Raw genomic sequence first — 14273 nt, 5'->3', positions numbered from 1 at the left:
GCTTGTTGTTGTTTTAGCAATGTCGTTACTCAGATCCCAAACACACTTAACAAACGAGCAGTGTGGTATTGTATCACGCAGGATGCATAACAGTAACTCAAAATGTATTTTCAAAGAACAACTAGGCTATACCCTGAAGATGCATTTGGCTATGTACAACATATTGACCAACATAAAGAATAAAGTCTTAGTTCCAAAGTTGACAGATGTGTCTTGTGTTTGTGTCAGCCTGTGTCTGTTGATACTGTGAGGTACTGTATGCTGAACCAGTAGTGGAGTGTGAATGAACCATAGACAATCTGCCTACCTTTAAATGCAGAGGTGTTGTAATTGTGGTCTATGGCTGCAACCATGTCTTTCCAGAAGTTTGAATTCACCTCATTTCCACGCTGTGACAAAAACAAAGTGAAGTTCTTGAAATGCATTAATAATTAAAACATTCAACATGTAATCTTAATTAATGTATTTCTCTATAATTTACCTTGTGCAACATGTCTACAACCCTTCCACAGAGGAGAGCCCCAGGTAGATCAAAGTAGTTGTCATAGAAGTAGTACTTTGCTGTGGAACAGTATAAGAAACATATTAATTGTAACCAGCAATCTCTTCTAATTGTTCAGCTTAGCAGTGAGAAAGGGAAACTTTACATTGTTTCAGAGGACCAAATGGTTGAGTTTTCAAAAAGTACCAATCATAAGAATTGTATTACATTGTTTAAAAAAAACAATAACAATTAATGGAGCATTCTGATTCAAGAAGATAGACATACCAGATCTTGTATATGAGGTGTTGAGGCTGTTGAAATGTTTCCATTCCCTTTTTGGCCCATAATGTTTAATGATTTCTTCTGTACTGAGGTTGTTGGTACCATGGGTTGCTCTAATCAGAACAAAAACATTAAAACATCTAGTCTTTGGTTCATTATGGTTGCAAATGATACTGCGACTGAAAAGAGCTGCCAGAAATGTGACATAAAAAAGAAATACAATAATCCAGCATTTTACTGTATCATTCACAGTCCTACCGTAAGACGGTTCCATCTTCAGCCAACTTAACCAAGTTTCCATCTTCAAGGTCCACTACTAAGCCTTTGAAACTGGACACAAACAATAATTAATAGTCACAATAAACATCATTCTCAATCAATAAAAGGGTCAAAGATGAATAAGGATTTCAAAATGTTAAATAAATGAAATTGGCTAAAAATGCCAATTTCAGCACTTTCTATCTTTATTAGTGTTCTGTATACAACTCAACAACGGGGATTCATTGTAAGAATGCAATTAAACATTTTCAGTGAATCGTATGATTTCTCCCATGAAAAATGTCCTTCCTGGGTAACGGGATTGAATTTAAGAATTATTAAAATGTCTGCCATTGTTGGCATATAAACGTTTATAGATAGCCATAGATAGAGCTCAACAAACAATTACTGCTCAGAAAACTATATTCTCATCACAATTAATGTAATATATTTGGGTATTTATTCTGAAATGTGCTCATTAGTTGCTGTTGATCACACAATATTCCATGCCAAAAAGAGAAAAGAGCTGGAGCTTAAAATGCTTTACAGTAAAGGTAAACATGTTGTTATTGTGTCCTCAACCCAAGAAAACATGATGTGTAATTACAGTGTTTCCTCCAGGAATTGTTACATTCGTGCGCGCGCGCGATATTTTTTCGCGTGCACGCGCATGGAACGCGCACGCGCGCTCAAAATCCAAAAAAGGATGGCAAAAAAAATAAATATATATACAGAATATAAACTTGTGATACCGGTTTCCATCCATCAGCTCTGAAGGTTTACGTTACTCACGGCAGTGTTTTTCAACCAGAGATCATCAGATGTGCCGTGGGAAATTATCAAATTCCACTTACCGTATTGACCCGAATATAAGACGGGGTTTTTTCCCCAGAAAAAAGTCTGAAAAAGTTGCATCGTCTTATATTCGCGCCCTAGACTTTTACACGTCAATATTAATTCACAACAACGTATGGCGCCAAAAGACTGTTCCCCACGCGAGCCACCGTGTTTCTCCCTCTCACACACACCCCAGTGACGGTGCCTGGAGAGATGGAGACACACTCACACACCAGGGTTTCCGTTAACCGGTAATTACCGGTCTTTGTCCGGTAAAATTTGTTGAAGTCCGACAAATTTAAAACTCGTCGGTCATATTGTCCAGTGAAAATAATTCCCTCTAAGCACAATTTGAATACAATTCGCTAAAGTTCACATTCTGATTCCTTCTATTTTAAAAAAGACGAATATATAGGCTACGTATTTCTTTTATTATTATATGATTTGACGCCGGCATGATGATGACTCCTAATGTGTAGGCTAGCGGCTGCCTATGCGAAACAGCGGCGGCAGGGTTGCCAGATGGGATTGACAATACAGCCTAACCAGTCTATTCATAGCTTTCAGTCACGTGGTTTCTTCCCTAGCAACCACCAACCTGACGGGCAAAAAGTATCATAGCAACATCGCTCAACATGGCTGCCTACTATTTAGACCACCTCACCCATGAAGAACTATCAAGATACACGACGGTGATAGGAGTGGAGGATTGACACCATTCAAATAGTGTTGGATTCCCTGTCTTCTACTCTATCCGGACACGTTGGAATTATTATCATAACCCCCGGAGAATCAAAGTTATTGACCTGCAAAGGGTGCCTCCTTGACCGGCTTTTCCCGTGAATAACACCGGTTATGGAGGTGGTACAAACATAAGACTATTATTGCTAAATTCACCATCAGTATACGGTCATTTTGAGCCCTTAACCACCGCGCTGACACCCCGAGAAGATATACTTTTAATATGAAACTCGATCAACCGGGCGTTCACCGGCTGCTGGACGAAACTCCCAACTCCCGCTGTCAGCGAGGCGAGGGAATATTTATATCCGGGAATTCGCTCCTTGCTGTGTCCACGGTGATAGGAAATAGTGTTGGATTCCCTGTCTTCTACTCTATCCGGACACGTTGGAATTATTTTCCTAACCCACGGGAAATCAAAGTTATTAACCCGCAAAAAGTGCCTTTTGCCCGTCAGGTGGGCGTTTCCACTATGCTGTGACGTCACATGAAAGCTATGAATTACCGCTAAACCCAGTAGCCCATTCGGCGGGAACCCGGCCCATCTGGCAACCCTGCGCAGCGGGCCACTGCGCAAACGATATAATACACAAACGTTGCAGCTCAAAGTGCATCATAGCGAGCGATTAAATTAAGGTAAACATGGCAAAACAAAGTAAGCTTAGCAATTACTTCATGAAACCAAGCAACAATAAGTCTGAGGAGAAGTCTGGCTCTGAAGAGATGGAGGCGGTTGCGCGAACAATTGCAGGCCCTCCGCCGGGAGTTCCTCCGGGACAACGCGTGCGTGTCCGACGCCCGGCTGGAGGAGCTGCTGGCCCGGGCGCTGGAGGTAGGTAACCAGTAACTACGGCGTGTCCGTGCTGGGGAACTCCAGCGAACCCAACTGGGATTTCATCTACTCCCTGTTTTTCACCAGCACCGTGCTGACCACCACGGGTGAGTGCGTGTGTGCGTGTGTGTGTGTGTGTGTGTGCGTGTGCGTGTGTGTGTGTGTGTGTTTACATTTACATTTACATTTTTGGCATTTAGCAGACGCCTTATTCCAAAGCGACTTACAGTGTGTGTGTGTGTGTGAGAGACAGCGAGTGAGAGAGAGAGAGAAAAAACCTAATTAAAATGTCATCGTATCCCAACCTGCCTGTCAATTGTTTATCAATAAACAGTTATGTTCTCCTCATTGTCATACTCCCGAGTCCGATTAAGTATGATTTGACAGGCAGCTAAACTAAATGCCTTCCCAACCAGCGAGACCTGGTTATAGAAATGACGTTGTTTTATTGATTAAAAAAGGGTAAAACTGGAAAGAGAAAATAGAAAACTCACATTAATCCCAAACAATTTAACAAACTTCAGTTAACGTAATGTGGAGTCCGTTCATTGATCGATGCAGTCTGTTCAGTTCCCAGTGTGGCACGCGTTCAGCGCTGGACATATGCATAGCGCGCATGCAAATCATGTTATATTATTATATATTATATAGCTCGCATCTAATCGTATCGGATGAGAAATAGACATTAAATGGCATATATAGGCCGCTACACAACAGTAATCACCGCGACAAACAGCTATATTATATTTTAATATGATGACCGGAATATATCACGTTTGTCCGGTAAATCGAAATCTTCCCGGACACGTTGTCCGGCGGCAATTTTTTCTAACGGAAACCCTGTCACACACACACCCGCGGAGAGACACCGCAGAGACACACTCACACACACACCCGCGGAGAGACACCGCAGAGACACACTCGGACCAGCTCGAAAAAAGTGGCTCAAGTGGTTGGTCAAACAACAGAGGAGGAGTTACGATGCCAATTTTAAGACCATGGTGGTCAATGAAGCAGAGGCATCAAACAACTGTCCAGCAGCCAAGAAATATGATATTACAGAGTGTAATGTTAGAAGTTGACGAGCCCAAAAAGATCGACTTAAGAATGGTAACAGTCAGAGAAAAGCGTATCGCCATCCGCAAAGCGGCCTCTTCCAAGTGATTGACAGGAGGGTGTGTGAATACGTGACTGAAAAACCTAACGATTGTATGCCCATACCCCAAGATTATAAAAAATAACCTACATTGTTTCATTCATTCATTAAGACGATTGCCAGACGCATTGTCGAAAATGTTGTTTTGGAGAAGATACGTGGCAGTGGGCAGTTTGCTTTGCAACTTGAGTCTTGGCTCAACTCTTGGCCAATGCACGCTTTGTGGATGGAGACACAATCACAGAAAATGTCTTTTTTGCAAGACATTGCATAAAAACAACAACAGGGGAGGACTTCAGTGGGACAGCTGCGTAAGTGTCTGCACTGATGGAGCAAGCAGCTATGTTGCCGAGACTTCCCAGCGGAGATATCTGATGTGTTGAATGCTGTTGTTCGTATGGTAAACTTTGTAAAAACAAGACCTCTGAAAAGCCGCTTATATGCAGCATTATGTGAAGAGACGGGAGCCCAGCATAAGACGTTATTGCTCCATACGGCGGTCCGATGATTGTCCTGCGGAAAAGTGCCGGCCCGCGTGTTTGAGTTACGGGAGGAGCTGAAAACCGTTTTAACTGATGAGAAGTGTGATGACGCAAAGCTGCTTGCAAGTGACAAATTGTGGCAAGGCTCGCATACATGGCCAACATACAGGGCCAGGCTTCGCACTGAGTGAGTATTACGACAAGTAATATATGTTATATAATGTTACGTATATGATAGGCTACTATGTATCATTTTGTAACATTTGGGATGGCGGTGTGCCGTGGGATTTTTTCAAGGTAAGAAATGTGCCGTGGCACAAAAAAGGTTGAAAAACACTGACTCACGGATCCAATGTCCTTCCAAACGAGCAGTCTTGGCTCCGTCTCAAACACAACAGGAAAAGTATGTCCAACTTGGCGAAAGTTTCCCAGTGTTTCCAACTTGCGCGAGTTCTTCAATTTGCGACAGTTTTTCAGCAGGGATGGTTGAGTCTGCACGGTTCTCATGCCGGTTCACATTTAGACCAATCAGGAGTAGCCCTTGTGTCACGTCGTCAACTGAATGTTTAATGTCATTAATCTGATTTTGGATCAGCGGTTAGAGAGAGATGGGCGTGGATTTAGGTGCACTTATAGTCAACATCCATTATAGCGCTGATCTAGGATCATATATATTTTAATCAGCAAAAATGTTCAGAGGTGGATTTTTTTTTTTTGGGGGGGGGGTTTTGTTTTGTTTGTGGACTGAATCAATTCGTGGCGGAGGAAATTAATTCGTGGCGGCCCGCCACCAATAAATGCATATAGAGGAAACACTGTATATAGCATAAACATCTGGGTTAAATTACTTGACTGTGTCATTGTTACCCAGAATAACATGCTGTTAGCCAGGAATGACATACTGCAAGATTTCAAAGTATTATTATTATAATATCATCATTATTAAGGCCAATGCACACGGCGTGCGATTTTTGTCGCCGGACAACATTCGATTGCAATGCACACGGCGTGCGATGCGATTTTTGTCGCACCGCAAAATTCCATTTTCAACTCACACCATTGAAGTCTATGAGAAAATCATAAAACATCTCATCCCAATGCACACGGCGTGCGATGCGATTTTTGTCGCACCACAACATTCCATTCTCAATTGTTACTTTATTGTTACGTAGTGGACCAGGCAGGCTGATTACAATAGGCTCTACCAATATTGCTTGCCTCGCTTCCACAATTTCTACAAGATACAACTGGACATATTGTGCTAAAATATGTGGGTCCCCTGATTTAGGGGTATTGGTAAAATGTCAGGAGAGGGAGTGCACAAAACACACAGCCAGAAAGGTGTATTATAAAAGCCACTTTATTATTATGGGCGATGATCAGGCAGACATAGATTCGGAGGACGGAGACAGTCCAACATCTAGCTATTCGCCCCTAGGACTCAACTTCCACCACTGATCATGCATCTCAATTAATCATCATAAATATACAGTAGTACAAATTCATCTCATTCAAATAATCATAGGCCTATAAATAAGACAAACATTGGACATATTGGCTGAATAGTAAATAATTAAAAGGGCACGTAACTCGCAACTTGACTTATGAATATGACTCGAGGACGTCTGAGTGAGAGCTGCACGCTAACGTTAGTTATCTGAGGTAGCTAGCTACTTAGCTAGTCTGAGTGAGAGCTGCACGCTAACATTAGTTATCTGAAGTAGCTACTTAGCTAACTTACCAGAGCATCCAATAGCAAGAGATATTGCTCTCCATGGTTGGTCTCTTTTATTTGTGTCCTTATACCTCTCATAGCTGGGGTCGTATAGCTCCCTATGGCACTGAATAAACGTGATGAGCTTTTCGTCATCCATTTTTACATACACGACGTAGCCTACGTACAGTAGAGTAAATATACATTTTGGGTTGCCAGATGTCCGGTTTTCAGTGGACAGTGTCTATACAACATGTGTATAATTTGGCTGGTCATTCAGTCTTTCTAGATTAGAAATCTGGCAACCCCGTGCAGCCAAAAACGATATCGTAGATGAGTAAACTAATATAATATATATAGTAATATATAGTAAACTAATATAATATATATAGTATAGTATATATTATAAGTATAAATAACGTTACTTGTTCAAAGATTTACGATAGCCTTCAACCTTCAGCACGTCATAGAAACACACAGTCAAGAAACAAAATATGTTTACATGTCTCTGATTCCTTTTCTGTTTCACCCTATCCTGCCTTGCAAAGTCACACATTGTTTTAGAGAGTTAAAAATATGTTTTAAAATAGGTCATTGATGTCGTCATGCAATTAGCGAAAAGGCGAGAAATTGCTAATGACAGCTGTGCCACGGATTAGTGAATGATGTGCCTGGCACACTGAAAAGACAACCTGGTCTCACACGGCAGACGTCAGGATTCGACGTCTGTCGTTCGCATCCAAACGTCGAATTCCGACGTGACATTGGGACGGTAGCTTGTTCTGAAAGCGCAGGGGTGCGCCTGTTATGTGCGCCTGTCGGGCTGGCATGGGTGGCACAATTTTGAGAATTTAACACTTAATTCCCTGCATTCTGGTCAATTTGTATGCACCATTTTGTGCTTTTTATTACCATTTCTGTCTCCACTACTTTAAACACAACAGAGTGGCACCATACAAATGTAATATTAAACTCCCATATTTATTCTTTAAACAAACAAATCTGGGGGAGTGGTCGGAGTTAACGAGATATTGTTCCAATCCATTACCTGGCCATTACCTGCCTGTGAAAAGTATGAAAAGTTTGCATTGCCTAGCGTGTAGGCCCGTGAGAAATTGAGAGCATATAAATCACTAGATGCCTACAACTACGCAATCTGTGGTCATGTACAGTACATCAAATACCATGACATAGATTCAGACTTTTATGTCTTGAAATCAGAAGTCCTCCCAAGCCAAAGACAAGATAGGTTGTCTTACAATCCGTGCGTTTAATTGCAAAGTTCCACATACAAAACCGCCAGTTCACCGAAGCTCTCCTTTCCTCAACGCAACACCCGCCCCCCCCCCGTGACCTCCACCAATCACAGGAATGCATTGGCACACAACACAGCTCACAGTAACAGTGCTAACATTGCATTTCTGAGCATTAATTGCAACATTAATGAACATATTATTACACGGTTGCTACAATACTTTACCTGATATAAAATGGGCGGCACATGCACAAGCATTTTTTTTAATCTTGTCCTCAGTCCAGTTGACGACGCCGGTTGCTCTGAAATGGTCTGATCCTGATGGAATTCGGTAGAACTTGAGTCCGATAGTCGTGGAATATCGATTCTGACAACCGAACACGCAACAAGCAGACATTTCTTTATGCTAGTAGCCGTTGTAAGCTATTTTAAGCGTACCTAACTCTGGATCAAGAATGTTGTTTTTGTCCACGCTTCCGTTGCCTAAACGCGCGCGACTGTAAAAGGGGCGGGGGCATCATTCACCGGGGTTCTTCTCTGGTGGAGATCAAGTGAGAAAGATTGCTTTACCTTCATCAGATCCACTTGCCTTTGGCTTACCTGTATATTTTGGTCTATACCAGGACTTGAGAAACGAGATGCCCAACATTGGATTTGACAAACTCTGGCCCATTTTGCGCAACAAGTGGAAGAGTTTGAAGCAGCGGAGATAGGGTTGCCAGATGGGCTGTTTTTTTGTGGATTTAGCCGTTTTTAGACTGGTTAGGCTCAAAATTGTCAATCCCATCTGGCAACCCTGAGCGGAGAGTCTACAGATAGTATGTTTACAGATATCGCACTGCTGGAGATGCACTCCACACGTTCTTAAAATAAATAAAGCTTTATTGTACTTAAAACAATATTTCGTATGTGTTTTTTGAGAGTTCTTTACATCAAATTATATACACCATGTCAGCTGTGTGCCAATCAATCAGGGGGGTGGCACCTGGGGTGGCCAATCAGATTTCAGGGGTGGCACGTGCTACCCCAGGCCACCCCCTGAACACGCCCCTGGCTGCACTTGCATTAATTAGTTAGGCCACATCATTAGTTAGGCCACATCATTTTGAGATACAACCAACGGAGAACAGATTTTAATAGGCCACATTTTGAGATACAACCAACGGAGAACAGATTTTAATAACAACAGCAGAAACAATTGTCATCTTCACTGTTTTATTCGCTGTCAATAGGCCTATCAAACTAGGCTATTTTACAACCCGACGGCAGTGCGCTTCAACGTTCATTCATTGGGAACTGCGAGAATGAGTAACGTTAGCCGATTGCACTTGCATTAATTATAGGCTACATTTTGAGACCGGTCGGATCTATTCATACAACAAGGGACACAGCACTTTCCCGTTTTCCCCATATTGTCAGGGTATTTGAGCCTCGGAAAAGCGCTATATAAATATAATTTATTTATCAAAGTGGGTGTGGCTTAGACAGTTAGGGGGAGTGGCTTGTATCAAAGTGGGAGTGGCTTGTATCAAAGTGGGTGGAGCTTGTATCAAAGTGGGAGTGGCTTAGACACTTAGGGGGGGTGGCCTGTAGGGAATGGCCTAGGAGGGTGAAAGTTGACATGGTACAATGTCCCATGAAGGGGAAGGAGTGTGTAGAGTTTGGTGAGTGTGACTCTTTCGCAGCCCGTTCCCTGGGCCCAAACGTACCCCAGCAGGAGCACCTTTCAGTCAAAGGGCACAGACCTATGAAGGCCTCTAGGGAATGGCCTAGGAGGGTGAAAGTTGACATCCTACAATGTCCCATGAAGGGGAAGGAGTGTGTCAAGTTTGGTGAGTGTGACTCTTTCGCAGCCCGTTCCCTGGGCCCAAACGTACCCCAGCACTTTAATTCAGGCTTTTGGGCCTAGTGTGACATTAAAGGTTAAAGGACTTTAGCGTCGCAACCGTAGGTGCCACAGACACGGTTCAGATATTTTCCGACTCGGCTCGGCCCCACCGACAGGCCACACCCACTTTGATACAAGCTCCACCCACTTTAATACAAGCCACTCCCCCTAAGTGTCTAAGCCACTCCCAGTTTGATACAAGCTCCACCCACTTTGATACAAGCCTCTCCCACTTTGATACAAGCCACTCCCCCTAACTGTCTAAGCCACACCCACTTTGATAAATAAATTCTATTTATATAGCGCTTTTCCGAGGCTCAAATACCCTGATAATATGGGGAAAACGGGAAAGTGCTGTGTCCCTTGTTGTATGAATAGATCCGACCGGTCTCAAAATGTAGCCTATAATTAATGCAAGTGCAATCGGGCTAACGTTACTCATTCTCGCAGTTCCAAATGAATGAACGTTGAAGCGCACTGCCGTCGGGTTATAAAATAGCCTAGTTTGATAGGCCTATTGACAGCGAATAAAACAGTGAAGATGACAATTGTTTCTGCTGTTGTTATTAAAATCTGTTCTCCGTTGGTTGTATCTCAAAATGTGGCCTATTAAAATCTGTTCTCCGTTGGTTGTATCTCAAAATGATGTGGCCTAACTAATGATGTGGCCTAACTAATTGATGCAAGTGCAGCCAGGGGCGTGTCCAGGGGGTGGCCTGGGGTAGCACGTGCCACCCCTGAAATCTGATTGGCCACCCCAGGTGCCACCCCCCTGATTGATTGGCACACAGCTGACATGATGTATATAATTTGATGTAAAGAACTCTCAAAAAACACATACGAAATATTGTTTTAAGTACAATAAAGCTTTATTTCTTTTAAGAACGTGTGGAGTGCATCTCCAGCAGTGCGATATCTGTAAACATACTATCTGTAGACTCTCCGGTCAGGGTTGCCAGATGGGATTGACAATTTCGAGCCTAACCAGTCTAAAAACAGCTAAATCCCCCCAAAAACAGCCCATCTGGCAACCCTGTCTCCGCTGCTTCAAACTCTTCCACTTGTTGCGCAAAATGGGCCAGTTTGTCAAATCCAATGTTGGGCATCTCGTTTCTCAAGTCCTGGTATAGACCAAAATATACAGGTAAGCCAAAGGCAAGTGGATCTTATGAAGGTAAAGCAATCTTTCTCACTTGTTCTTCACCAGAGAAGAACCCCGGTGAATGATGCCCCCGCCCCTTTTACAGTCGCGCGCGTTTAGGCAACGGAAGCGTGGACAAAAACAACATTCTTGATCCAGAGTTAGGTACGCTTAAAATAGCTTACAACGGCTACTAGCATAAAGAAATGTCTGCTTGTTGCGTGTTCGGTTGTCAGAATCGATATTCCACGACTATCGGACTCAAGTTCTACCGAATTCCATCAGGATCAGACCATTTCAGACCAACCGGCGGCGTCAACTGGACTGAGGACAAGATTAAAAAAAATGCTTGTGCATGTGCCGCCCATTTTATATCAGGTAAAGTATTGTAGCAACCGTGTAATAATATGTTCATTAATGTTGCAATTAATGCTCAGAAATGCAATGTTAGCACTGTTACTGTGAGCTGTGTTGTGTGCCAATGCATTCCTGTGATTGGTGGAGGTCACGGGGGGGGGCGGGTGTTGCGTTGAGGAAAGGAGAGCTTCGGTGAACTGGCGGTTTTGTATGTGGAAGTTTGCAATTAAACGCACGGATTGTAAGACAACCTATCTTGTCTTTGGCTTGGGAGGACTTCTGATTTCAAGACATAAAAGTCTGAATCTATGTCATGGTATTTGATGTACTGTACATGACCACAGATTGCGTAGTTGTAGGCATCTAGTGATTTATATGCTCTCAATTTCTCACGGGCCTACACGCTAGGCAATGCAAACTTTTCATACTTTTCACAGGCAGGTAATGGCCAGGTAATGGATTGGAACAATATCTCGTTAACTCAGACCACTCCCCCAGATGTGTTTGTTTAAAGAATAAATATGGGAGTTTAATATTACATTTGTATGGTGCCACTCTGTTGTGATTGGTAGCACTGGGACTTTTAAACAGGGATTGTAATGTTAGTAGCCTAATTAAAGTATACAATGGGTAGTGGAGACAGAAATGGTAATAAAAAGCACAAAATGGTGCATACAAATTGACCAGAATGCAGGGAATTAAGTGTTAAATTCTCAAAATTGTGCCACCCATGCCAGCCCGACAGGCGCACATAACAGGCGCACCCCTGCGCTTTCAGAACGAGCTACCGTCCCAATGTCACGTCGGAATTCGACGTTTGGATGCGAACGACAGACGTCTGCCGTGTGAGACCAGGTTGGAAAAGAAGATGAGGTTTACCAAATGGCATCCATTATCCGTTGTGTCCAGTATGTATTTGAAATATATGATATGAAAATGAAATGATAATGTTGTACATCATAAACCCTTCATGTACCGTAGATGTATGTCCTGTATCAGACCTTTTGGGTCAGACCTTCAGCCTTTAACTTCTCTTCAAAAAAGGAGACAGTCAAAAATCTCCAGTCTCTCTCCCCGTTATGAGTGACTCAATTAATTTAGATAGACCAGTTGAAGTTTTCCCAATTGTCCCATTGTGATGCAATAATCCGTCGCACCACAAACTTTTACAAAATTTGCTAAATTTGACAGTGCGACAAAACTCGCACGCCGTGTGCTTTGTCCCATTCAAAACGAATGGAATCGAATTTTCGCGGTGCGATTAAAATCGGGGCCGTGTGCATTGGGATGAGATTTTCTCATAGACTTCCATTCAAACTTCAAAATCGAATTTTGTCCGGCAACAAAAATTGCACGCCGTCTGCATTGGCCTTTAGGCTCCCTGGGTTGGTGTGGGTGTGGCCGAAGTTCATTTGGCTCCCTGGGTTGGGGTTCAAGTTGGGGATCTTCAAGATTGGATTCATTCATAGAGACTGGAGTATCGTTCATTAATTAATTGGTCCGCCTCAATATTTCCCTCTGATTCCTCTTGTTTATCCTCCACTGATCCCTTGTCTTCCTTGTGGCAGAAGGAGTCACCAGTCGTACAGGGGTTTTGGCCTTTGATTTGGACTTATATTTGTAGTAGCTTGACACTGAAATAATGAATATTAGATACAGGCTGTAATCACACTGATTCCATTACTTTAAAGGGATAGATCCGTGAAAAACGACATAATATTGTATTTTTTAAGCACCTTGATCCAAATTGCTCCATAAGAAATGGCCCCCAGCATAATCTGATACATTGCTCAACTAAAACATCTAGGCCTTTTGCAAATGAGTGTAAACCTATTTTGATGAATCTTTTAATTGTTCCTTTTTACTGATATGCCTTATCACTTCACTACTAAATCACAATACCTTGCTCTCTTTTGCTCAAGAAACTCAGCCCTAGCTTGTGGATCTTTGTTCTTCCTGGCCCTAAACAGTCTCTACCTCTCTTTATTAGACAGTGGCATCTGGAAGGACAAAACTGACCTTGAAGCATCAAAATCTATACAAAAACTTTATTAAAAGCTTAAATATTAGATTTTTATTAGATTATTTGTTCATTATTTGGACAATAACCTCACAAAAGTCAATGATAATGACCTTTGTTGCTATCATTGAATCTTATGTATTCAAGATAAATAACAACAAAAATGCCATAAAAGATCAGAAATACATAATTGTGTTATTAATATAATATAACAATATCACCTCAATGCCTAATAAGCTACAAATACAAATAAAAATATATATATCCATTTTGAATAACAGAGGACATCCTGAGTAACAGAAGATCTTTGTTATCCAGGGAGGACATAATATTGTTATCCAGGAAGGACAAAAATCCTATTTTCCCAGCTTTTTTGTAGCTTAACTTGGCCTACTGTGGAAAACTATAACTTAGCCTTCAACACATCAATGTCATATTTCACTTGAAAGAGGCAGTTTTTAAATATAAAAACAACATAAATGTTTTATTAGTGTTATCCAGAAGGACACTACATTTTCGAACATTTTAAGAGAGACTTAATGACCTTTCAATGTTTAGGGAGTCCTTCAGAATCTTCTTGATGACGCAATAGCCTGTCACATGACTATCCAAATGCATTATGAGTAATACATATGTAAATATGTCTGTTACCCAGGAAGGATGTTAGGGAAATCCAAAATATGGAGATAATGTAAATAATAATAAAATGTTAAATAAGCTTAGTATTGTTACTATATGTGTAGGTATCATTGCAAACATCAACACAATTATGCCCAGGTAGATAATTAATGCTTTTATATGTTTTTTATATATTTTTAATATATTT

At 41.8% G+C, this 14273-nt stretch overlaps 1 protein-coding gene across 1 annotated transcript in view; it reads right to left on the bottom strand.

Annotated features, from left to right (window-relative positions):
- The window catches only part of nt5dc1 (5'-nucleotidase domain containing 1), a 72699-nt gene that overhangs the window by 57104 nt on the left and 1322 nt on the right, over positions 1–14273 (bottom strand). The window contains 4 exon segments of the mRNA XM_080526128.1: positions 308–389; positions 482–561; positions 770–879; positions 1025–1096. Coding sequence (XP_080382254.1) covers positions 308–389; positions 482–561; positions 770–879; positions 1025–1096 — 344 coding nt within the window.

The sequence above is a fragment of the Nansenia antarctica genome (assembly GCF_963989245.1).
Source record: "Nansenia antarctica genome assembly, chromosome: 3".
NCBI classification, from domain to species: Eukaryota; Metazoa; Chordata; class Actinopteri; order Argentiniformes; family Microstomatidae; genus Nansenia; species Nansenia antarctica.
The sequence above is the reverse complement of the archived record's forward strand: the minus strand, read 5'-3'. Positions and strand labels throughout refer to the sequence as shown.